This window comes from Muntiacus reevesi, chromosome 4 (assembly GCF_963930625.1).
Source record: "Muntiacus reevesi chromosome 4, mMunRee1.1, whole genome shotgun sequence".
NCBI classification, from domain to species: Eukaryota; Metazoa; Chordata; class Mammalia; order Artiodactyla; family Cervidae; genus Muntiacus; species Muntiacus reevesi.
Window position 1 is genome coordinate 87,615,796 of NC_089252.1, and position 25,315 is coordinate 87,641,110.

The 25,315-nt window shown below is 41.3% G+C and overlaps 1 protein-coding gene across 1 annotated transcript in view; it reads right to left on the minus strand.

Annotated features, from left to right (window-relative positions):
* GXYLT2 (glucoside xylosyltransferase 2) overlaps nt 1-25,315 on the minus strand; it is a 78,905-nt gene that overhangs the window by 40,521 nt on the left and 13,069 nt on the right. Inside the window, exons 2-3 of the mRNA XM_065933281.1 lie at nt 16,681-16,873; nt 11,290-11,421 (exon numbers count right to left, since the gene is read on the minus strand). Coding sequence (XP_065789353.1) covers nt 11,290-11,421; nt 16,681-16,873 — 325 coding nt within the window. The remainder of the gene's footprint in view (nt 1-11,289; nt 11,422-16,680; nt 16,874-25,315) is intronic.

Genomic DNA, 25,315 nt, shown 5'->3' on the forward strand with positions numbered 1-25,315 from the left:
TAAAAACAGTGCATAAATGTTTACAATTGCTAGATTTTCTTAGTGGATTAACACGTTCATCATGACAAAATATGCCTGTTTTTCTCTACTAATGCTGCTTTTTAAATTCTACTTTATCTGATACTAGTATAGCCAGTCCAGTTTCCTTGTGGTTGCTGTCTGATTGACATATCTTTTCCAATCTATTTGTATTTTGAACCTGAGGTATGTCTCCTGTAAACAGAACATAGTTGGATTGTATTCTTTATCATCTATCTCTGGCAATTTCTATCTTTTGATTGGACGTCTACCCATTTTTATTTAATGTGATTATAGACAGCTGAATTTATGTCTCCTATTTTTGTTTTCAATATGTATCATGTCTTTTTTATTACTCGAATCTTTTCTTTTGCACTGAGTATTTTTGAATGAAGCATTTTAATACATTTCTTTTCACCATGCTTTTTGAGATGTTTCCTTGGTGGTTGCTCTAGAGATTATCATATATGTCTTATCAGAATACACCTCAGATTTACACTACATTCCAGTGAGATATACAAATGTCAGTCATATATAACTCTATTTCCTCTTCTCCATTTTATAACATCATTGTTATACATATTACATTGATACTGTTATAAGCCCAACAGTATAATTGCTACTTCATATAATTTTAAGTGTTTTAAAGAAGCTGAGAGAGGAAGAACAAGTATATATTTATGGAGTTTGTTACATTAACTTTTTCATATGCCATTTTTAATTTTTTTAATTTGGTCCTGTGGATTCAAGTTACTATCTGGTGTCATTTTCTTAATCCATACAATTTTTCTTCATCTAACCTTCTTTGTGCTATTATTATTAAATATATTTTAACAGTACAAATCCAAAATATAAACATAAGGTTTTATACAATCATTTTTTAAATCAATCAAGAGAATAAAGGGTAAGAAATACTCATTTATATTTTCTTTTGCATTAATGCCTTTATTATACTCTATTTAACATGATTTTTTAATCACTGTCTGGAGTCATTTGCTTTCAGACTGAAGAACTTCCTTTATTCTTGTGGTTCTGCTGTAAGTGAATTATCTCAGATTTCGTTTATCTGGGAGTGACTTTATTTCACCTTCAACTTAAAAACTTTTGCTGGATATAAAGTTTTTGGTTGACAGCTCTCCCCATCTTTTGGCACTTCAAATAATGTTATCTCATGGTCTCAGGGTATCCACAGTCTTTGTTTCTTCACTTTATGGCCGCGCCACGCAGCATGTGGAATCTTAGCTCCCAGTGCGTGGGTGCTAAGTCGCTGCAGTTGTGTCTGACCCTGTGTGACCCTATGGGCTGTAGCCCACCAGGATCCTCTTTCTGTGGGATTCTCCAGGTAACAACACTGGAGTGGGATGCCATGCCCTCCTCCAGGGAATCTTCCCAAGCCGGTGATCAAACCCAGGTCTCCTGCATTGCAGGCAGATTCTTTATCGTTTGAGCCACCAGGAAAGCCCGAGAATACTGGAGTGGGTAGCTTATCCCTTCTCCAGGGGATCTTCCCAAGCCAGGAATTGATGGTAACTTAGCTGGTAAAGAATCGCCCTGCAATGCCGGAGACCCGGGTTTGATTTCTGGGTTGGGAAGATCTCCTAGAGGAGGGATAGGCTACCCATTCCAGTATACTTGGGGCTTCCTTGGTGGCTCAGATGCACTACCAGGGAGGTCCCCACAATTTCTAATGAGAAGTCAGCTATTAATCTTATTGGAGTTGTCTTACACGTGTCAAGTATTTTTCTTTTGTGGCTCATAAGACTTTGTTTTTGTCTGTCAGGGTTTTTACCATGATTTGTGTGCAGATCTCTTTGAGTTTATCTTACTTGGAGTTGCTTTTCCATGTGTAGACTGTTTTTCATTAAATTTCCAAGTTTACAACCATTATTTTTTCAAAAATTTTTTCTATTCCTTTCTCTCTCTCCTTTCCCTCTGGTGCTCCCATCATACATGTCCTGGTGGGTCTAATGGTACTTCACATCTCCAAGTCTCTGCTCAATTTTATTTGTTATTTTTGCCTGTTCTTCAGGTTGTATAATCTTAATATTTGATTATTTTCAAGTTTACTGATTCTTTCTACTTTAAGTTCAAATCCATAGCTGATTTTTTCCACTTTAGTTACTTTACCTTTCAACTCTAGAACTTCTATGTGGCTCTTTAAAAAAAAAATTAAATTTCTTTATTGACAGTCTCAATTTTACAAAACATCATCATCATGTCTCATTTTACAAGCACAAGTTCCTTTTGTAGCTTGAATACATTTATAATGGCTTCTCTGAAGTCCTTTTCTACTAAATCTGACAGCTGGGTCTTCTCACCAGTTTCTGTTGCCTGCATTTTTTTTCCTGTGAATGAGTCACAGTTTTTTATTTATTTGCCTGCCTTATATTTTCTTGTTGAAAAAAATTTAGATAACATTTTTAGCATGTTAATATATTCTAGCATAATAATACATTTTAGGATGTTTTAGCAACTTTGGAGAACTCTCCCCTGCCCACGCTACACGCCACTCCAAAAAGTGCAGGGCTTGTTGATGTTGTTTATTTGTTTAGTATCTTGACTGGACTATTTCAGTGCAGTCCACTTCATCTTGTGTGTGAAATCTATGATGTTTTTCCTACAGAGGATGCAGCCTGTGCATACCCATGGTCACCCAGGATGACAGTGGTTTTTATCAGGGCTCTCATTGATTGACTATTCTTCTAAGCTTTCTCATAAGCTGTTCACCACTGTTGGTATTATACCCAGCTGTTAGCCTTCACTAATTGCAGCTGATTGCTCTTCTATTTTTGACAATGGCCTGAGCACAGTTACTCTGCAAGATGATCCATTAAATTCACATCTGCAGGGACAGTTTTAGAAGCTGGTCTTTGAACTTTGTTCTGACCAGAAGGGCACTTTTTATATTTCTTCCCCTGGTTCTCCCTTGTAAACTAACTGGCCTATAGTTTATTTAGCTTCTTGATCTCATGAAGCTTTCTCTTAATGAAGGGAGTCTCTGAACCCTTGGCCATTTTTGCCTGGAATTTAAGCTTCTGTAAGACACTGCTGGTAGAGATGAGAAATGCTGATGACCTCCCCATCCCCTGCACCCAAGAAAATACCATATCCCTCAATTGGGAGCTGTGGAGGAAAGGATTTCTGTGTTCTTGACTGAACTGAGTTGGGTTTCCACCATGCTGAGCTAGAAGGGGAGAGGGAGGGAGTGGGTCATGACTCAATTGGCACAGATTCTCACTCTTTCTTATTAAGTTTAGTAGATTTTCTTGAGTAAGAAATCTGTTTCTTCAATTGCTTAGGCCATCAGGACAGTTTCCAAAGATTCTAGATAGTTGTTTTAAAAATAATGTTCTGGGACTCCCCTCGAGATCCAGTGGTTAAGACTTTGCCTTCCAATGAAGGGAAGGTCTCACATGCCTCAGGGCCAGAAAACCAGAACACAAACAAAAGAAGCAATATTGAAACAAATTAAAAAAAAAATCCATATAAAAAGGTCTTAAAATATATATATATATATATATATATATATATATATATATCAGTTATGCTTGTTTCACTGGGGAGCATTTTCCAGAACTCTCCTGCTGCCGTTTCAGATGTCACCACCCTGCCAGGCTCTTGTTCTGCTGCAGTAGCTAAGCTTCTAGAACTTGATTCTCAGGCTCTTCAAGCAATCATCATTCTCATGGAGTGAGTCTAGCAAAGGACCACGAGAGAGAGATAGAGCCCTGGCGACATTACAGCAGCCTTTGGATCTAGTTGTGCTTGAGACTGGTCCTCTGATCTGGACTCCACAGTCAGGTAAGTGAATAAATTGCCTTTTCTGCTTCAGTTCAGTTCAGTCGATCAGTCATGTCTGACTCTTTGCAACCCCATGGATTGCATCATGCCAGGCTTCCCTGTCCATCACCAACTCCTGGAGTTTACTCAAACACATGTCCATTGAGTTGGTGATGCCATCCAACCATCTCATCCTCTGTCGTCCCCTTCTCCTTCAGCCTTCAATCTTTCCCAGCATCAGGGTCTTTTGAAATGAGTCAGTTCTTTGCATCAGGTGGCCAAAGTATTGGAGTTTTGGTTTCAACATCAGTCCTTCCAATGAACACCCAGGACTGATCTCCTTTAGGAAGGACTGGTTGGATCTCTTTACAGTCCAAGGGATTCTCAAGAATCTTCTCCAACACCAGAGTTCAAAAGCATCCATTCTTCAGTGCTCAGCTTTCTTTATAGTCCAACTCTCACATCTACACACGACTACTGGAAAAACCATAGCTTTGACCAGACAGACCTTTGTTGGCAAAGTAATGTCTCTGCTTTTTAACATGCTATCTAGGTTCATCAGAGCTTTTCTTTCAAGGAGCAAACGCCTTTTAATTTCATGACTACAGTCACTATCCATAGTGATTTTGGAGCCCAAGAAAATAAAGTCTGTCACTGTTCATTGTTTCCCCATCTATTTGCCATGAAGTGATGGGACTGGATGCCATGATCTTAGTTTTTTGAATATTGAGTTTTAAGCCAACTTTTTCATTCTTCTCTTTCACTTTCTCTGCTTAGCTATTCATAGTTGAAATTGAGTTTCTCTCACAGGTAACCAAGAGTTGTAACTAATATCCTGAATGTCAAATGTTTAATAATGTGTGAGTAAACGATAAGTACTGTGGAAAACTTGTTCAACAAAATTGGTGTCTAGGGTTGTTTTCATGTGATCTTTTAGGTAGTTAACTTCATCCTGATAATTTAAGGTTTCTTAGGGCTTGATGAAATATACAGACATCATTTATGATGATGCTAACTGATGTTCCTCTTAATAAGGTTTTTTAATATATTCCTATTTGCCTGTCACTATTTGTTGAAATACAAAAGGTTCTTTCCAAAGAAGTCTCAACGTTAATTGCTAATTCTGAAACATATTATTGATAATACAAAAACCTTACCTTAATTATAAGAAGTTCTAATAAAAAAAGTTCTAATAAGCCAAGTAAACCTCTCTTTTCCCTCAACATATGGCAGACACATTAGAACATTCCTAGTGGGCATACAGTCTTCCAAATACTGGAACCAGATAAAGACCTCTTTAACAAACTATAAGTGCAAAAAGGGAAGATTATATGTTGCTGCTCTTGATGTTATATAGAAAATCTAGGTAATTAAGATTTTTATTTGGCATGGTATTACTTTGAAATATTAAAGAATGGGACAAGTTCGTTGGAAATACAGAGTTAAAAATTCTCAGGACATATTTATGTTTTGTGAATTCACATCACCTTTTCTATATTAAATAGGAATTAGTGAGATTTTATGGGCTTCCTTGGTAGCTCAGCTGGTAAAGAATCCGCCTGCTATGTGGGAGACCCCAGTTCCGTTCCTGGGTTGGGAAGATCCCATGGAGAAAAAAAATGGCAAACTGGTCCAGTATTCTTGCCTGGAGAGATCTATGAACAGAGGAGCCTAGATAACTATGGTCCATGGGTCATAAAGAGTCGTACATGAATGAGTGACTAACACACACACACACAGGACATATTTATAGGTCAAGACATAAGCAATTTTATCCAGTCTCTCTTGACATATTCTTCCCTGACTTCTTCCTTAAGTGTGGATGTTTATGGCAAGTGTTATGAACAAGGCATAGGACATTATTATAATCTTCAGTTTAGTCACTCAGTCATGTACGACTCATTGCAACCCCATGAACCACAGCATGCCAGGTCTCCCTGTCCATCACCAACTCCCAAACTCATCTCCATTGAGTTGGTGATGCCACCCAACCATCTCATCCTCTGTCGTTCCCTTCTCCTCTTGCCTTCAATCTTTCCCAGCATCAGGGTCTTTTGAAATGAGTCAGCTCTTTGCATCAGGTGGTTAAAGTATTGGAGTTTCAGCTTCAGCATCAGTCCTTCCAGTAAACACCCAGGACTGATCTCCTTTAGGATGGACTGGTTGGATCTCCTTGCAGTCCAAGGGACTCTCAAGAGTCTTCTCCAACACCACAGTTCAAAAGCATCAATTTCTTTGGCGCTCAGCTTTCTTTATAGTCCAACTCTTACATCCATACATGACCACTGGAAAAACCATAGCCTTGATGAGACAGACCTTTGTTGGTTAAGTAATGTCTCTGCTTTTTAATATGCTGTCTAGACTGGTCATAACTTTCCTTCCAAGGAGTAAGCATCTTTCAATTTCATGGCTGCAGTCACCACCCGCAGTGATTTTGGAGCCCAGAAAAATAAAGTCAGCCACTGCTTCCACTGTTTCCCCATCTATTTGCCATGAAGTGATGGGACCGGATGCCATGATCTTAGTTTTCTGAATGTTGAACTTTAAGCCAACTTTTTCACTCTCCTCTTTCACCTTCGTCAAGAGGCTCTTTAGTTCTTCTTCACTTTCTGTCATAAGGGTGGTGTCATCTGCATATCTGAAGTTATTGATATTTCTCCCAGCAACCTTCATTCTAGCTTGAGCTTCATCCAGCCCAGTGTTTCTCATGATGTACTCTGCATATAAGTTAAATAAGCAGGGTGACAATATACAGCTTTGACGTACTCCCTTTCCCTATTTGGAACCAGTCTGTTGTTCCATGTCCAGTCCTAACTGTTGCTTCCTGACCTGCATACAGGTTTCTCAGGAGGCAGGTAAGGTGGTCAGGTATTCCCGTCTCTTGAAGAATTTTCCACAGTTTATTGTGATCTACACAGTTAAAGGCATTGGCATAGTCAATAAAGCAGAAATAGATGTTTTTCTGGAACTCTCTTGCTTTTTCGATGATCCAGCAATTGTTGGCAATTTGATCTCTGGTTCCTCTGCCTTTTCTAAATCCAGCTTGAACATCTGGAAGTTCTCGGTTCACGTATTGCTGAAGCCTGGCTTGGAGAACTTTGAGCATTACTTTACTAGCGGATGAGATGAGTGCAACTGTGTGGTAGTTTGAGCCTTCTTTGGCATTGCCTTTCTTAGGGATTGGAATGAAAACTGACCTTTTCCAGTCCTGTGGCCACTGCTGAGTTTTCCAAATTTGCTGACATATTGAGTGCAGCACTTTCACAGCATCATCTTTTAGGATTTGAAATAGCTCAACTGGAATTCCATCACCTCCACTAGCTTTGTTTGTAGTGATGCTTCCTAAGGCCCACCTGACTTCACATTTCAGGATGTCCTAAATTGATTGACTTAGGACTTCATAAATCTTGAATTGGTGGGATTTGAATTCCACTAATTGTATTTGAGAATCTAATAGGATGACTTGCAAAGGTTCATGCTCTGATTAGTAAAATCTTACCTGAGAAAAGGGCTTCCCTGATAGCTCAGTTGGTTAAGAATCTGCCTGTAATGCAGGAGACCCCAGTTCAATTCCTGGATTGGAACGATCCACTGCAGAAGGGATAGGCTACCCACTCCAGTACTCTTGGGCTTCCCTTGTGGCTCAGCTGGTAAAGAATCCTCCTGCAATGTGAGAGACCTGGGTTCGATCCCTGGGTTGGGAAGATCCCCTGGAAAAGGGAAAAGCTACCCACTCCAGTATTCTGGCCTGGAGGATTCCATGGACTATATAGTCCTTAGGGTTGCAAAGAGTCAGACACGACTGAGAGACTTTCACTTTCACTTACCTGAGAAAAGGTTTCATCTACAGATGACACCCCATCAGAAAAGAGGTAAGACTGTGATTCATAGTCATTTAATTGACCAGGGCCAGAATGTTTGCATTTTAGGATCTCCATCTCCTCTGCACTGACTGAGCAGCACCCCTGATTTGGTTTTATAGAGACAAATTTCAAGGAAAACATCACCTAGACTTTATTTCAAATTACCAAGAGGATCAATATATCTCACTGATGTCCAGAAACTCCATGTTTATAATCTTCTGTTATGATATACAAGTCAGGGCAAGTAAATGTCCTGTCAACCACAATCTCTCTTTATTACTTTTAAGAAGGGCTAGTTTCCATTATCAAAAGCAGATAAGGAATACCAGCACTCATTTGTCATTCAAAATGGAATAGACTTGTTCAGCAAGGGATGAATGAAAACCATCAAGTGGTAGGTTTGTTTTTTTAGTAGTGGCAGTAAAGTCACAATTCAAGGTCAGGGAAAATTCAAATGTCTTCTACTGGGTTGTTACTATTTTTTTGGTAGGTTGGGGAGACAGATTTTCAATAATAACTTGGGATTTCTAATATTTTCCCCCTAAAACAGTTAAGCAGAAGCCTGAGATTTTTTTTTCTTGTCTTCTCAAATAGTTTTCATAACACCAACCCAGAGATTTTAGTTCTGATTTAGGGTTGTTGCTTCTTGAAAGTGAAGTGAAAATGTTAATTGCTCAGCTGTCTCCGACTTTTTGAGACCCCTGGACTGTAACCAGGGGTCCTTCAGGGTCCTCTGTCCATGGGATTCTCCAGGCAAGAATACTAGAATGGGTTGCCATTCCTTTCTCCAGGGGATCTTCCACACCTAGGGATTTAATCCGGGTCTCCTACACTGTGGGTGGATTCTTTACCATCTGAACCACCTTGCTTTGTTTGATGCAGTGAATCCCATCTCACAACCTGTACTAAAGGTTGTACCATGTGAAGAACAGCTCATTTAGTAGTCAGGGAACTTGTGCAGCAAATCGCCACCAATAGTACATCCAGGTTGTGTTTCTTTTTCACAGGTTCTGAGTAGGAAATGCTAAAAGTGCCATTTGCCAGTTAGGGTTTCAGACCAACAGATGGTAAAGACTCCTTGTGGGGGTGTTTCCCAGGTACCTCAAAATCAAAATATGACTCTAATTAAACTCATCTTCTCCATTACAAATAATGGTATTTGTTTATAGCCTTTTCCATCTCTAAGTTTTGTTTTTACATTTTTCGTGGTTTTTTTTGGCCCCACCGTGTGGCATATGGAATCTTAGTTTCCCAACCAGGGGTTGAACCCATGCCCTCTATGGTGGAAGCAAAGAGTCTTAACCACTGGATCTCCAGGCGAGTCCCCTTTTCTATGTCTAAATAGCACTACTATACACTCCCAGGTGACAAAGTGGTGAAGAATCTGCCTGCCAATGCAGGAGATACAAGAGATGTGTGTTTGATCCCTGGATCGGGAAGATCCTCTGGAGTAGGAAGTGGCAACCCACTCCAGTATTCTTGCCTGGAAAATTCCATGGACAGAGGAGCCTGGCAGGCTTCAGTCCATGGAGTTGCAAAGAGTTGGACACAACTGAGCTCACACACACACACACACACACACAAACACACACTCATATGAACTAAAAGAAACAGCCTTTTTTGTAGGTCATAAAGAGTTGCATCCTGGCAATTTCAAACAGATCAACTTTAAAAGCTGTTCAGATCAGAAACCTTGGTGAAATTTTGCTCACCTCCACTCCACCTCTCGTAGCCAGCTACTCATAGGGATGGAGGCATGGTCTGCATCCATCGCTAAGGCAACCAACCTCCATAGCTGAAGTCCGTATTAATTGGTCTCAGCAATTCCACTATCTGTACTGTAATGAACCAGTGAATCCTTTTTTTCCCCCTAAATATGTATTTATTTATTTGGCTGTGCCAGATCTTAGTTGTGGCATGTGGAATCTAGTTCCCTGACCAGGGACTGAACTCAGTCCCCTGCATCGGAGCGTGGAGTCTTAGCCACTGGACCACCAGGGAAATCCCTGAATCCTCTTCAATACCCAAGTCAGATCACCTCACTTCCAAGCTAAAAATTGTTCAATGGCATATCACTGTCCTGAACACAAACACCAGACATTCCAACATGGCTTATAGCGTCTGCAAGCCCCAGACCCAGTCAACCTCTTCTATCCCACCGCACTCTATTTTCAGTTGCTGGAATCTTCTATCTTCTCAAACATGTGCCTTCCTCCTTTTGTGGTAGGGCCTGTGTACGTACTATTCCATTTACCTGGAACCTTTCTCTCTTGTTACTTCTCAGACCCTCGTCACCCAGTGACCACCCCCTGCTACTATTCCTTCTTTCACATTTCAGCATAAAAGCCATTCCTCAAGAGAAACTTCTAGATATCTCCCGGATCAAAGTATAACCTTATGTTCCATACATCCATGAGACTGTTCACCATCTCAGCATGGATCACATTTCTAAGTTCTTGTTCATTTCCATGCTAGAGTCAAATTCTAAGGGGGCAAGACCAATAAATAACTATTAAGGATTTGCTATGTAGCACAGGGAACTCTACTGAATAGTTCATAATGACATGTATGGGAAAAGAATCTTAAAAAGACTGGATATATGTTAGTTATAACTGACCAACTTTGTTGTACAGCAGAAAGTAACACAACATTGTAAATCAACTATACTTCAATAAAAATTAAAAAAAAAATAAGAAAGACCATGGGTGTCTTGCTCACTGCCATATCGCCATCACTAAGCCAGAGCTTAGCACCTAATGGGCACTCAATGAACATTTACTGAAAGCATGACCTTCACAAATGTCAAGGCTGCAATGCACAAGTCACAGCTTCCATTTTGTTCAGTGATATTGTCAGTTTGGGTATATCTTTGGTGCTTTTCTATTTAGGATTTTTTTAAAGAGGAAACAAAGACATTCGATTTGAACACTCCAAATGGAAAAGGTGAACTGGAACTCTGGACCTTCTCTGAATTATTCCCTAGCAAAGTTACAGCTGGGTCTCCCTGGTGGCTCAGTGGTAAAGAATTTGCCTGTCAGTGTCACAGATGAGGGTCCAATCCCTGAGTCAGGGAGATACTCTGGAGAAGGAAATGGCAACCCGCTCCAGTATTCTTGCCTGGAAAATCCCATGAACAGAGGAGCCTGGCAGCTACAGTCCATGGGGTCGCAAGAGTCAGACACGACTTAGTGACTAAAGCAACAGTAACATAGTTACATCTAGCAGCAGTTATTATTTTAAGAGAAATAATAATAATCTAAAATAACATTCATTGAGCATCAACTATGTGCCAAGCTTATGGAGGAAAGTGAAGCTTAGAGAAGTTTAGAGATTTAGTGAGGACCACAGAGCTAGTAAATGTGAATCCACAGTCACAAAGACTCATAATCAAGAATGCTCTGGATACTCTCAGTCCCTCAATCTTTGAGAAAGACAATTTCTCAGCCATAGGGACCCTCTTTGTACACCCTGATCATCAAAAGCATCAACTACAGAATCTAAGAGGAACATATTTTCCACTGTAACCACTGTAATTAAAATGTCTCTAAACAAACCCGAGTTAATTCCTTGATGTTTCCAAATGCAATTCTCTCCTAAACAGCGTCTTACTAAAAGCAGGTGTTCCTACCGGAAGAAAGAGTCTCTGGGCAGCGCAGGGTTTGAATAATTTCTTCCATTCCTGAGGGTTTCCAGCCGAAAATGTGATGGGGTAGATTCTGTGCTCAAACTTCTTTGTATATGAGTCAGGCCACTGTCGAAGCTGAAAAAGACAGCAGGCAAGGGGAGGGTGATTAGACCCCAGAAATATGGAAAACACCTAAAACTTCTGAGTGGCAGCATAGAAATTATTCAGGTGGCATGCATAGAAAGTTTAACTTTATCACCACAACTTGTGCTCACTGAATAGACCATTGTTAAGATTTTAAAACACAGCATCCAGAGTTGGCAAGGATGACGGGAAACTTGCACCTAAACACTGGAAGGGTAAATTATAAAAAACTTCCAAGAGGGCAATTTAGAAAGTGGTAATAACAAACCCCAAGACAGAGGTACAAGGCCTTTCACCAAAACACAGTTTTTAGTAAAAAATAAAAAACAAAACAAAAAAATCCCCTTGGGAACAAATTAAATAGTCAATAATAAGGAACTGGGAAAATGCATTATGATGGAACTACACAGTCGACTATTGTAAAGGTAAAGTACTCAGGTACTAGGGGTAAAGAACTCGCCTGCCAATGCAGGAGACATAAGAGACGTGGGTTTGATCCCTGGATTGGGAAGATTCCCTGGAGGAGGATGTGGCAACCCACTGCAGTATTCTTGCCTGGAGAATCCCATGAAGAGAGTAGCCTGGCAGGCTACATACGGTCCATGGGGTCGCAAAGAGTTGGACACAACTGAAATGACTTAGTACACATGCATATGCGCCATTATGAAAAAACAGTTACGATATATAGTTAGGTTTTAGAAAAAGCAAAGTGCAAAAAGAAATTTATCATATGGTTCTATCACACAGGGGAAAATACATGTGTGTATTTTACATGTAGAGAAAAATCTGAACTGACATGCATTGCACTGTTAAAAGTGGGTACCCATAGAGTGGGGGTGTCATTTTCTATGTTTATATTTCTGGACTCTTTAAAACTTTTATAGGGAGTGTATATTACCTTCTCTGCTTATATTAATCTTACAATAAAATTATTTTAATCAAGACTTTATTTTTCAGAGCAGCTTTATGTTTACAGAAAAATTGACCAGGAAGTACACAGAGTTCCCATAAATCCTCTCTCCTTCCCTTTCCCATGCCACAGTTTCCTCATCATTAACATCTTGCATGAATGTGGCACATTTGTTACAAGTGATGACCCAGTATCAATACATTATCAAGTAAAGCCCATAGTCTACATGTGGATTCATTCTTTGTATCATCCAATTTTATGGGTTTTGACAACTGCATGATGTTCTACATCTACCATTACAGAATGTCAATGTCTCATGCACCCCACCAGAATGGGCTGGTGGCTGTCCCTACTTCTGTGTCCTCCTCTTTTCTGGTTCTGAGTCTGGGGCACAGTTAAATTGTACATTTGATTGTGAACTGCCTGAAGAGGTTAAGAAATCAACCAGCTGACATTTTCAACTTTTATATTAGGAGACGACAAAAATAAATGAAACTTTCAAATATTAATTATCAACAATGTAGATGGTAAATACCAATATCTACAGCTTTAAAAAAACTCTAGTTCTTAAACAGCTTTTAAAAAAAAAATCTACTTCAATAAAACAGCACTTGCCCACAATGCAGTTTCCAGAGGGATCATGATGGCAATTAGCATTTTGTTTTGTTCTCACGCTGAGGTATGCGTCCCTGAGCCTCCCAAAAAGTTATCACAAGACACTCTGGATATTCCCACAATGCCTCAGTGTTGAAACTAACTGACAACCCTGGGAAGGATGCGATAACCTGCCCCTCCACACCAGCATCTCACATGGCTGAGCAGAAACCAACTGCTGCTGATCTACAGTTTCAGGGCTAATACAGTACCCACCAGACAGAAACATTCCAAGGAATCTGCAGAATCTGATATGGCCTCACAATTATACTCCACAACAAGCAGAGCAAGAATCATTTGTCCGTTCTGTGTATCTATGATAGATTTTTGCTTGATACAAATAAAGAAGTTGAAGCTGAGAAACATTCTGTGACTTATGAAAGAGCCAATGTTTTACATCTAAACTGGCACCATAATCTCAGCATGGAAAAGAAAGGGGCCATATGCCCTGCTGTGATTTTTAACACCCTATTATAATTTCCTTTGCAACTGAACTTCACTGGCCTAACAAAGACCTGAGGAAATAAGCCATCAAAGGGATAAAGTCATCTGAGCAACACAAAACATAACAAAGCTGCACAGGTAGCTACAAAATTTTCCCATTCAATAGCTCCTAATCTATAACGTCCCAGGTACTATGGCTCATAACAAATTACTCCAAAACTCAGTAGTATAAAACAACCATTTATTATGCCCACAGATTCCAAGTATCAAAAAATCAGACAAGGCACAGAAGGGACGGCTTGACTTTGCTCCACAATGTCTGGGGCCTCAACTACAAGTCTTGGAGGCTGGGGGCTGGAATCATCTAACGGCTTATCCTCACATGTCTGGTGGTGGAGGTTAGTTACTAGCTGGGGACCTGACTTCTCTCTGGGTGGGCTTCTTCCTATGGGTGAATTTGGACTTCCTCACTGCATGGTGACTAGGTTCCAGGGCCAGGCATCCCGAGAGGTAACCAGGCAGAAGCTGTATCCTTTTTGTGACCCAGCCTCAGATGTCACAGGGCAGGACGTTTGGCACACTCTGTTATATACACATACATGTGATGTGCTCATGCTCAGTCGCTCAATTGTTTCTGACTCTGTTTCCCACGTAGCACGGTGGTAAACAAGCTGCCTGCTAGTGCATGACATGCAAGAGAAGCGGGTCCAATCCCTGCATTGAGAAGATCCCTGGAAAAGGAAATGACAACCCACTCCAACATTCTTGCCTGGAAAATTCCATGGACAGAGGAACCTGGTGGGCTACTAAACATCCATGCACATACGTATTATGTATATAGAAATATCTGTATTAGGTCTCGCCTTATAACAAATTACCCTAAAACTTAGTAGCTTAAAACCACAAACATCATTATCTCATGTGAGCTGGGTTGTTCTGGCTGAGGAACCCTCCTGAGGGTGAGTCAGCTGAAAGTTGGATGGGGTTAGAAGTCCTGTCTCCAAGTTCATGTACATGAATGTCGGCAAGAAGTCGTCATGCCTCAATGCATGGTCTTCTGCAAGGGCCGCTCTGACATAAAAGCTGGGCTCCAAGAGAGAAAGAGTGCAACCAGGATGGAAGGTGCAGTGCTTTTTTAAGTCTAATCTCAGAAGTGACATAGCATCACTTCTTCCCTATGCTACTGGTCATGCAGGCCAGCCCTGGAGGAGGCCAGTGCAGGAGGAAAATACATAAAGGTGTGAATAGTAGGAGGCAGGATCACTGGGGGCCCTTCGGAAAACACAACCTGTTACACATCTATAATTATATATATACATCTTCCTTCTCTTTTTAAAATTTAAGTCTGCATTCTGTTCTGTTCCATTCTCATGCCCCAACTTCTAGCATGTAATAGGTACTCAATAAATACTTGTTCATTGGATACTGTACGTGACCCGACTAGTGTTGGCCCATAGCCACTTCTGCTCCATTCCTGAACACAGCATACTTCTCAGCCTCTTTGGAGTCGGGTGGGTCTTGTGACTGGCTGTCGCTGGACAGTTAAATCGGAACAGAAATGTCAGTGTCAAGCAGAGGGAGTGAAAGGCACCGTGGGGATCTGATAGTCCCTATCTTTCCTTTAGTGGCATCTCAAGAACTGCAGAGGCCAAATGTTCCAGCAGGTGCCAGCTGAATGCAAGAATGGTCTCTGTTAACTGTGGTCCCAGGTTGAGAGGGCCATGTGGAGAGGCCCTCTGAGACATGTAGCAGGCGTATGGAAAGTATCTGAACTTTCCGGAAGTTGTTACTGCAGCCTGACCTAGCCTATCTTGGGTACAGATAAGCATCTCTTTTTATCACTCCCAATGGTCCCAAGTTGCAGAGGGGGAAAGTGAAGCCCAAAAAAAGCCCCCGAGACTTGCCTAAGGTCAGGCAGCTGGTAAATACTGGAGCTGAGTTTTGAATTCGGGTTTTCTGTCTACCAGTTTGAGAAGTAGTCGAGTTAGCTTTATGGATATTTGGGTCAGAAACCTTGAACTGACATCAGATGAGTTAATCACTGAGACTCCCTAAGCCTCAAAGATCTTAGTTAGTAAAATACAGATATTTTATTAGTTAGTAAACTATGGGTATGGTTATTAATTTTTTCAAAGGATTGTTATCAGGATTAAATAACAGTAAATCATAAATCATAAGCCCTTGATAAAGGCTGTTCTATTTTTGAAATTATGATTACTATTATCATTAATTATAATTCCTCTTATACCACAGCTTCAGAGAAGCTACCTACATGTGTTTCAATGTTTTTGCTTGGCCCTTCCCCTGATGCAGATCTTTCTCAAGGTACTTGCCAATCAGTTTCAAGTCCCAAGACAGTTTCTTCCCTGGCTTCTCTAGGAGAGGTTGTCAAAGAGATTTTTTTATTCTTTAGAAATCATAATGCACTCTCCAGCTTTCAGTTATTAGTCTTTAGTTACCCAGCATTCTGCTTTGGCCTTTCAGTGTGGCTGGCCGGACGGCAGGATGGAGCCCCACAAGATGGTAGATACAAAGTGAAACAGCTGCTCTCTCTGCCAGCACTCAAGAACTCACTGCAAGAGAAGCCTTGCCAGAAAACAAAGCGAGGTTGACAGTCGCACACGCAACAAGCCCAGAGAAAAGAGGTGTTTCCAAAGCTCCCCTGTACTGGCAGGAAACTGCCACTTGTTCCTCAACACAGGAAGAGTACACACATATACATGTACACACACATACATACTCAACCTCTCAGATACATAAATACAGATACACACACCTGTATGTGAAAAAAATGTGGAAGAATTACTCAAAAGTGTTGACTCTGATAGTTTCTTATGTGGGGAAGAAGGGTAGCAAGGACTTCTATGTTTCACATTTATAACATCTTGTTTGAATTTATTTTGATGAGCACATATTATTTGTCATTCAAAAAATATATATATATGCAGATAAAAATAAGCTACGTGACTCCCACTGAGAACAATGTCGGTAACACCAGGAGGGGTGGAGCCCTGGGTCAAGTGCTTCAAGTGCATCATCTCATTTGATCCTCATTTAATCCTCCCAATCTCTCTCTAAGGGGGTGTAATTATCCCTATGTTATGGAGGACGACTTTAAGGCTCAGAGCCAAGTGTTCGTGGGCACACAGCTGAGTATTCAGTAAAATACATTAGGAAACAGGATATGCATGTCCACAGTGCACTCTTGTCTACACTCAGTGCCACAATTTCTGCACAATCACCTGCTTATCAAACTCAGGCCTCAGAGATTCTTCGGTGAAGATGTGAAACTGCATCTTCCTGTGGCTAAACAGCACGGCAGATTTGAGCATGACAAGCGTCTCCTCCAGCCGATTGCCACAGGCCACCACCGCCAAGTGGATCCAGAGCTCGGGTGGCAGCACAGCTTGGAAACTCCTGAGTTCTCCAGGCCTCCTAGAAAGAAGAAAAATAGGTGAAAGCTATTATTAAACTCATAAGAGAAAAATAAAAGCTAGTGGAGGGTTAGAACATTTCAAAACACGAACAGGCACAATCTGTTATACTTTATAAAGTGATAAGCATTTTGACAATTCTTCCTGCTTAGAGAAAAATACCCTTTATTCCCATATTTATCCTGGCAATAGCAGGATGAGTCACTGTTTGGACTGCTATAGGTGTCTGAGGCTTTTTTCCGCCAGCATTCAGCTGTCTAGTGCCTGCTGGCTGCCTACTGGCCCATGTTTGGAAATGGTATTGCTAAACTCTGACAGCTGACACAGGGCTGTGGCGCTCCCACTCACATGGGCCATGGAAATTAGATTTGAATGCAATTTGAACAAGACGAGGGTGGACAGTGGCTTTCCCATGTGAAACAAGCAACATGATACTCCTATCATCTGGAGGGTTTTAGGCTGAAGTGGAAGGCATGACCACCGGACCAAAGGAAAATCATGCAAACCCAGGAGGTGAGCAAAGAAAACAACACATGGGGCCTCCGTGACATCTTGGGAGAGTCTTACAGAAACAGGTGTTAATCTTAACCGTCTCGCTCAAGACTGCTGAGCTGGTAGGTATGAAATTCAGCTTCCAGCGTGAAATGCTTAGTAATGAGAAGCAGGCAGGAGAGAGGACAGGTTAAGCTGAAAATTACCAAGGTATCAAATACCCAGTCAACAGCTGAGAGGGGAACAGGGTCCAAGAGTCCAGAATCATCTTCCAGCTATTTCCTCGTAATAAAAAATTTGTTCCAGACAAGGAGACACAGCCAAGCCTCAAACACACCACTGAGAAACATTTGCAGGCAAGCTGGAAGATGTTGGCCTGGAAAAAGGTGCCCTGAGACAAATGAAACTAATTTACTTGCACAAGAGATCTGGAGGCCAGGGGAGCTTGGATGTGGAATGCTACCTTCCTTCCAAAAACTTCGAGTTCAATCAGCGTGCTGCTCCATTATTCACTGCTCGCTCAAATAAAGGCGGCTGTGCTCCAGATTTCTTTCACCAAGAGGAAAGTTGAAGATGTGGGTGGAACACTTCGGAAGACTTTCCAGTTTGATTACTTAAGAGCATGCTGAGTAGGAGCATGGCTTCCTGGCTTAGTTAGGGGCAGATGCGTAGACTTACTCAGATTCTACTGATTTTGGGGATCAGAGGAGAGGACAGCAGAGATGTATCTTCTGAGACTGTCCACGTCTCTTCAGCTCCCTGCTGCTACCTGATGAGGCATCACCTTCCCTCACCAAGATCACTGTGACTCCCCCGAGATGGTCCTCCCACCTCCAATCTGATCCTTATCCCCATCTATGATTTCTCCTCGTTGGCGTCAGAGTCATGGTCTTCTAAAATGCAAATAGGATTGTGTTATTCCCTGGAAAAAGTCATGTAAAGACTCCCGACTGCCTTGAAGATCAAGTCCAAACTGCTGATTGTGGCTTCTACCTAGGTCTCTTGTATCTGCCTCCAGCACCTGGAGCCTGGGTGGGCAGCCATTCACAATCACAGTCACACTTAGACCGCAGCTCTCCAGCTCATTGCTAGTCATCTTCAGACCCCAGCACATGCACTGTCTCTCAGAAAGGCTCTTCTCTGCTCTCTTTTCCTTGCTCACTCCATCCCGTTACTCCATAAATCTATATGAAGTGCCGACGATGTGCCAGACACCTTTCTGGGTACCAGGAAGACAGCAGTGAACAATACAGATCAAAATGACTGCCCTTGCTGAAGTTACATTCTACAGGTGGTAGGTGAAAGACAAAGAAAGAATAACAGTCAAAGCAAATAATAACTAAGTAACTCACAAAGAAAGTTATCCAGCAAGCAGGAAATACAGGGTGGAACCATGAGGGATACAGGAGTGTCTGATGGTTTGGGAGATGCTATACATTGCAAAGTCAGGGAAGTAAGTCCTCACCGAGAAGGCGAGATCCGATGACAATCTGATGGTGGGGAGGGAAGGAGTCACGTGCTTTTGTTGGGTGAGGAGGATTCCAGGCAAAGGGGACAGTCAGAGCAAAGGTGCTAAATCAGAAGCATGCCTGGTAAACTCAAGAATCCTTGCCTTCAGGACTCAGATGTCTTCTCTCCCTCAGCTTCATGGATGGACTTTCATACCTGCTATTAAAGCCAACTCCCAACTAATTTATGTAAAGGGATGGGAAGGATGTGTCACAGGTAATGTCAAAACCACAGTCGATTAAGAAAAAGTCAGTCAAAATACCAACCAAAATAGGCTACAAAACATTTAATGCATACTCGTTTGCTTAAAATTATGCTCAATATTTAGAAACACAAATATCCACAGGTACTAAAATAGTAAAAGCAACAGCTTAGCTGTCTTAAATACAAGCCATCACCCCATCTCCAAAGAGAACAACTCCACCTAGTTTAGCTTTACACTTTGGACTTCTACATGAATAAAATGTCTTAACCTCAGTAATCAGGCAAACACTAATTCAAACAATAAGGAGATTCTATGTTGTTTTGGATTGGTGAAACTTAAAAAATAAAAGTTGGACCATACACATTTCAGAGTGAATATGGAGGTGGGGGACAGCTCAGAAGCTGCTGGGGCAATTTAAGTTGACCTAAACACCTTAGAAAGTCTTTTGGTCACATCTATCAGGAGTGAAGATATATATATACCCTCACTCTTCTGGTTCTACACCTGCATATGAGACCTGAAGAAACTCTTGCACATTTGCATAGGACCCATGCAAGAATGCTCACAGCAGTCTTATTTATAATATTGCAAAGTTGGAAATAACTTTCCTGTCCATGCAAAGGAGAATCATGAATATATTTGACATGTTTAAGTGGAATACTGCACAGCAGTGAAAATAAACATCTCAGAAGGTCATGTACGAACATAAGGACAAAGAGGAAAAAGAGCAGTTGGTAGCAGGATAGTGATAGAATGAGACAGTTTGGATGAAGCTGAAAAACCAGCAAACACCACTGCGTGTTGTTCACAGACATATGGAGTAAAAGTCATCATGTCATGAGGATGAGAAACATCAAAGGCAAGGCAGTGGTTACTTCCGGGCACTTAAGATTTTATTTCTTAAGATGAGAGCAGGGTACACAGAAATGCATGACATAATTGTCTGTATTATTCATGTGCCCAAACTATGTGACAAATACTTTATTTTCTTCTTGATTAAAAAAAACTTGCATTTCCCTGCAGCACAGCAGGCCACTTTTCTTTGCAGGCTTCAGTGATTTGGGCCTGCATGGTAGACAGAGCCGGGGCTGGGGCCTGCAGTCCTTTTTGGTGTCTGGTGACAGGTACTAAAAAAGACAAATAAAGCTTCTCCTGGTGGCAGTTCAAGGAGCAGTGGCTGGGATTTAATGAGACCTTTGCTGCCCCTACTCTGCTACCTCTCATGTTACATTAAAAATCGCAGGCTTCAGGTAATAAGCATTCGCGTTCTGTGGCCACAAGCAATAACCAAGTTTAAGGGCACTGAAATGGTGTGCCTTCCACCAAATCTTATCAGTGGGACACAAATCCCTCTCAAATGTCACCTGAAGACCCTGCAAGGGTCAAGGGACCCTGCAAGGCTACAGACCTCAGACTTCTAAACCCCCTGAGTTGCCAGGTGTTGGTGGGGAATGGGAGATGGGAATTGTACTCCCACTGCTCTGACTGGTGGTTAACTATGTTCTTCTTTACACTTTATAAAAGAAGCCTGGAGTAGACATTTGTTGTCCAGGAGCTTTACAGGCCTGCTGCTGAGGCTGAAGCTGATGGCAACCAACTCAGCTACCGCACTGGTAGAACCTGGATGGGAGTCAACAGGGTGGAAAGTAGAGCCAAAAAGAGGCAGGTCAGATCTCAAACGGCATTCCTTGGGCACCTGAATCCAGGTGTATGGCTTTAATCCTGGAAGGTTATTGATCAAGCCAAAAAATTCTCCTCCCTTTAAGTCAGGATGAAACAAACTTACAACTTAGCAATCAAAAAAGTCTTTACACAGGTCTTAGGAATAGGTTTCAGATTGCCTTAGACTCACTCTGCTTTTCTTCTCATCTTGAGTCATCCTTTAAATGCTCCATGAATCCATTCCCTCTCTGTAGCTCACTGGTTGGATGGCATCAGCTCGATGGACATTAGTCTGAGCAGGCTCCAGGAATTGGTGATGGACAGGGAAGCCTGGCGTGCTGCAGTCCATAAGGTTGCAAAGAGTTGGACACGACTGAGCAACTGAACTGAGGACCTTCATCCATATTTTCATCATCCTACCGGTTTCATAGGTGGAAGAGACACCAGATACCATCTCGAGCAGGGGATTCCCAGCCTGACTGCGTATCATCATCACAGGAGGTGTCGATTAATATTATAACTTCCATCCCAGAGAGATTCTGATTCCGTGGGTCTGGGGTGAAGCTCGAGTTTGCATATTAACACACTTGGACTACAAGCATCCGGAGTTCATCTATAGCCAGGAACTCATCACCTGAGTTGACCTCTCACCTCTCCTCTCTCTCCCGAACTATTCCCTTCACCTTCAGGAATGAAGCTCTATCCTCTGCCTTTTCTCCAGGTCTTCTGTGGATGCAACTATTCCATCCTCCTTGCTGGTGTCATCTCTCAGCTCTCCGGTCACTCCTCTTCATTCCCCGAACAGCTGAGCTTCTTGCCCACAGTACATCTCCCACCACAGTCCTTGTCAATATTCTTGTTGTCTAATCGCTAAGCCATGTGCTACTCATTTCAACCCCCATAGGCTCTTAGGGACTTCAATGGCTCTTTACAAGATGGCTTCTGCATCCTGATCCCTCAGTTTTGTGAGCTGAATACCCTCCACCTTTTCCTTCTCATGTCCTGAGACACTCATGTAAGTGCTGTGCTTACATCCTGGACCTTCACATACACTGTTGCTTCTGGAATGTTCTTCCCCAGGGCTTCCCTGCAGGCTCAGTGGTAAAGAATCTACCTGCCAATGCAGAGACTCGAGTTCAATTCCTGGGTCAGGAAGATCCCCTGGAGAAGGAAATGGCAACCCACTCCGGTATTCCGTCCTGGGAAATCCCATGGACAGAGGAGCCTGGGGGGCTACAGTCCATGGGGTCGCAAAGAGTCGGACACGACCCAAGCGACAGCACAGCACAGCTCTTTGCAAAACCACCTCCTTCTCTTTCAACAGTAGAATAACGCTTCCCTGACCACCTCATTGAAGGAGCACCTTCCCTTTTCTTTTCTATCAGGGCCTTTACTTCATTCCAAAAACCTACCTTGCTTGGTGATTACCTATTCTTTCATTGTAATTTACAGCAAGCACACAATATTATTTACAGTCAACATAAGGCAATGTAAATTTTAAAAATCCTTAGAAAAATGGTTGGAATAAAACACACAATGTATATTTTCAATTTTTAAAATATAAAACATTATGTGTTGAAATAGTAATTCCAATTGGTACATGGAAAATACCAATTCCAGTTGGTACATGGAAAAAAATCCTTGCCCCATAAAAAAAATTTTTTTGCATGTTATAGTCTGGTCTTTACTCCACCGAATAAAATACATACTAATGGTGTAAATACAATTTTATATTCTACTTTTTTCATCTGATTCTGTTACTTTTCAAGTCTTCATGACCATCATTTTAACTGGTTATCTGACTAAAACACCATGGCTTACCATTTCTTTCATGGTGGCTGTTCTCAATTTTTCTCAAATATACATATATATATGTACATATAAAATCTTGCACTAAACATGGATAGGTCAGTAGATTTTTCTCCCCCTTTTTTTGCATTATTTACTTATACTACATTCCCAGGAAGGAATTTACTGGGTTAACAGCTATTATCCTATCAAGGATGTAGTATTTTTGAGTTTCCAAGAGTTCTTAGAAAACATCCAGACTATGAGAAGGAAAACAAAAAACATAGCAAACATTAGACCAGCCACCTCTGAGCTCCTTGTATGAGGTAATGGTGGGGCTGACAGCTGAAACAAGATGAAACACGCTGGCACTGCCATCAGTGCCTCCAATTCCTTGTGTTCTGAAGAGGTGATGCATAGATTGCAGTCATCATTTAGACATTGCATCAAATAACATTGAGTCTCCCAGTAAGAAGTTACTCTATTTTCAGTTATTTTTCAACAATGCTAATATGTCTTTCTAATGTTGCTGAATTCTCCTTTTCAACCGAGAAGACAGCAGGCCTCAGCTAGAGAGCCTTCAGCAGGCACAAGTACCAAGTTAGAAATGAAAAGCTGTCTTGTTCTCTTAGAGTTTGATTTGACAATTCCCTTCTATTTATGTTATTGCTAACAATATATGTCAGTGATATAAAGTTTTCTTTAAAAACAAGTATACTAAGAATGTGGAGAAATCAACACTCTCAAGCACGACTGGTGAGGCTGCAAAATAGTGCAACTGCTTTGGAAAACAGTTCCTCAAAATTTTAACTATAGAACTACCATTAGTCAGTTCAGTTCAGTTGCTCAGCTGTGTCCGACTCTTTGCGATCCCATGGACTGCAGCACACCAAACTTCCCTGTCCGTCACCAACTCCTGGAGCTTGCTCAAATTCATGTCCATCGAGTCAGTGATGCCATCCAACCATCTCAGCCTCTGTCATCCTCTTCTCCTCTCGCCTTCAATCTTTCCCAGCATCAGGGTCTTTTCCAACAAGTCAGTTCTTTGCATCAAGTGGCCAAAGTATTGATATATCAGCTGGTAGTACAGAACTACCATATGACCCTGTAATTCTACTGCTAGGTATCTACCCAAGGGAAATCTGTCCTCACAAAAACATGTACATTTGTAAATGTTCATAGTAGCATTATTTACAATAGCCAAAAAGTCCAACCCAAGTGTCCATCAACTGATGAATGAATAAACAAAATGTGGTATACCCATATAAAGGAATATTATGTGGCAATAAAAAGGAATGGAGCACTGATGCATCTATCAACATATTAGAACCTTTAAAATAGTTTGTGAAAATATAAAGACTACATGTTGCATGATTCCAAATGTACAAAAAGTCCAGGATAGGAAAATCCATAGAGACAAGAGGCAGGTTAGTGGTTACCAGGAACTCACAGAAGGGGGGGAAGGGGGAATGACTGTTTCATGGGTATAGGGTTTCTTTTCTGAGTGATGAAACTGTTCTGAAACTGGATAGCAGGAACGGTTGCACAACTCTGTGAGTAAACTAAAAATCTCCACATTGTACATCTTTTAAGGGTATTTGAATTATACTGCAATAAAGCCACTATTAAATAAGTACACAAAAGCACACATTTATAACAAGGATAGATTTAAGTTTTTTTCAAGTTAGCATACAGTAGTATAGCCTTAAGAATCATGATGCTGATGTAGGAATGACTGAGGTTTGGAAAACGCCACCCTCATTGTCCTGGTTTATGCCCGCCCTGTGATCCAATGAAAAATGATGCTCAGAACAACAGAGGAGGCTCAGCCACCACCTCTGCACTGCTGGAGACGAGTGTCTCCTTAATTGCTTAAAAGTCTCAGGCGTGTGACTTAATTAAACTTCAATTTCTGGAGTGTATAAATAATGAAATACGGCATTTATGTGTAGTGCTATTTACTTTGGAGCCCACTACTGCAAAACACACTGAATTATTAACGCGAGTAATTGCTTCTACTCAGACCCTCTTTTCTGCTGTCTCCTGGTACCTCTGTTATCAGGGCTGCTTAACTGACAGGCTAAATTAACTCAGGTAAACCTGATGCTATGATATGGGCTGGCAGCGTGAGCTGGACAGAAAATCACAGCCTGAACCAGAACTGTTGGTGACAAGTTTTAATATGGAAGGAAACACAGAAATTTGAGGGGAGAGATGGGAAGGAAGGGAAACAGATAAATTTAAAGATTTGAGTTGAATATGCTCACCCTAGGGAAGACTTGACTTGTAGAATGCTCTTCCCCCCACCCCTGTCCCAGTGGAATCTCTTTTAAGATGAAGCCATGGCTATTTGAACATGGAGATTTGCAAATGAGGTCACAGTGGCAGTTGAAAAAGTGGAAATACCTTGATTTAGCTCCTAGCAAAAGAGTCTGGTGATGGGTGATTATATCCATGTTAAGTGTTGGCAGCCAGAGACACTAATGAAGTTCCTTGCAAACTACAGGTCTGGGAACACATGAAACCCCTGACAAAAAATTTCCACACTGAAGCTGTGAGTAGAGCCTTTACTTAGCAACCCAGACATGACGCCCAGGACTGTGCTAACAGTTAAATCACTTTTAATGACCCATGGTTTGGAGTTAAATCAACAGTCTTTAATCTTCCAAGACAGACAGAAAAGCTGACATTTGCCTTGAAGTCCCTGCATTACGTGATCAGTGTTGACACGATGCAAAAATATCTGCTATGAGGGGGAGGCTTAATAAAATCATTTGATAAGTGAAT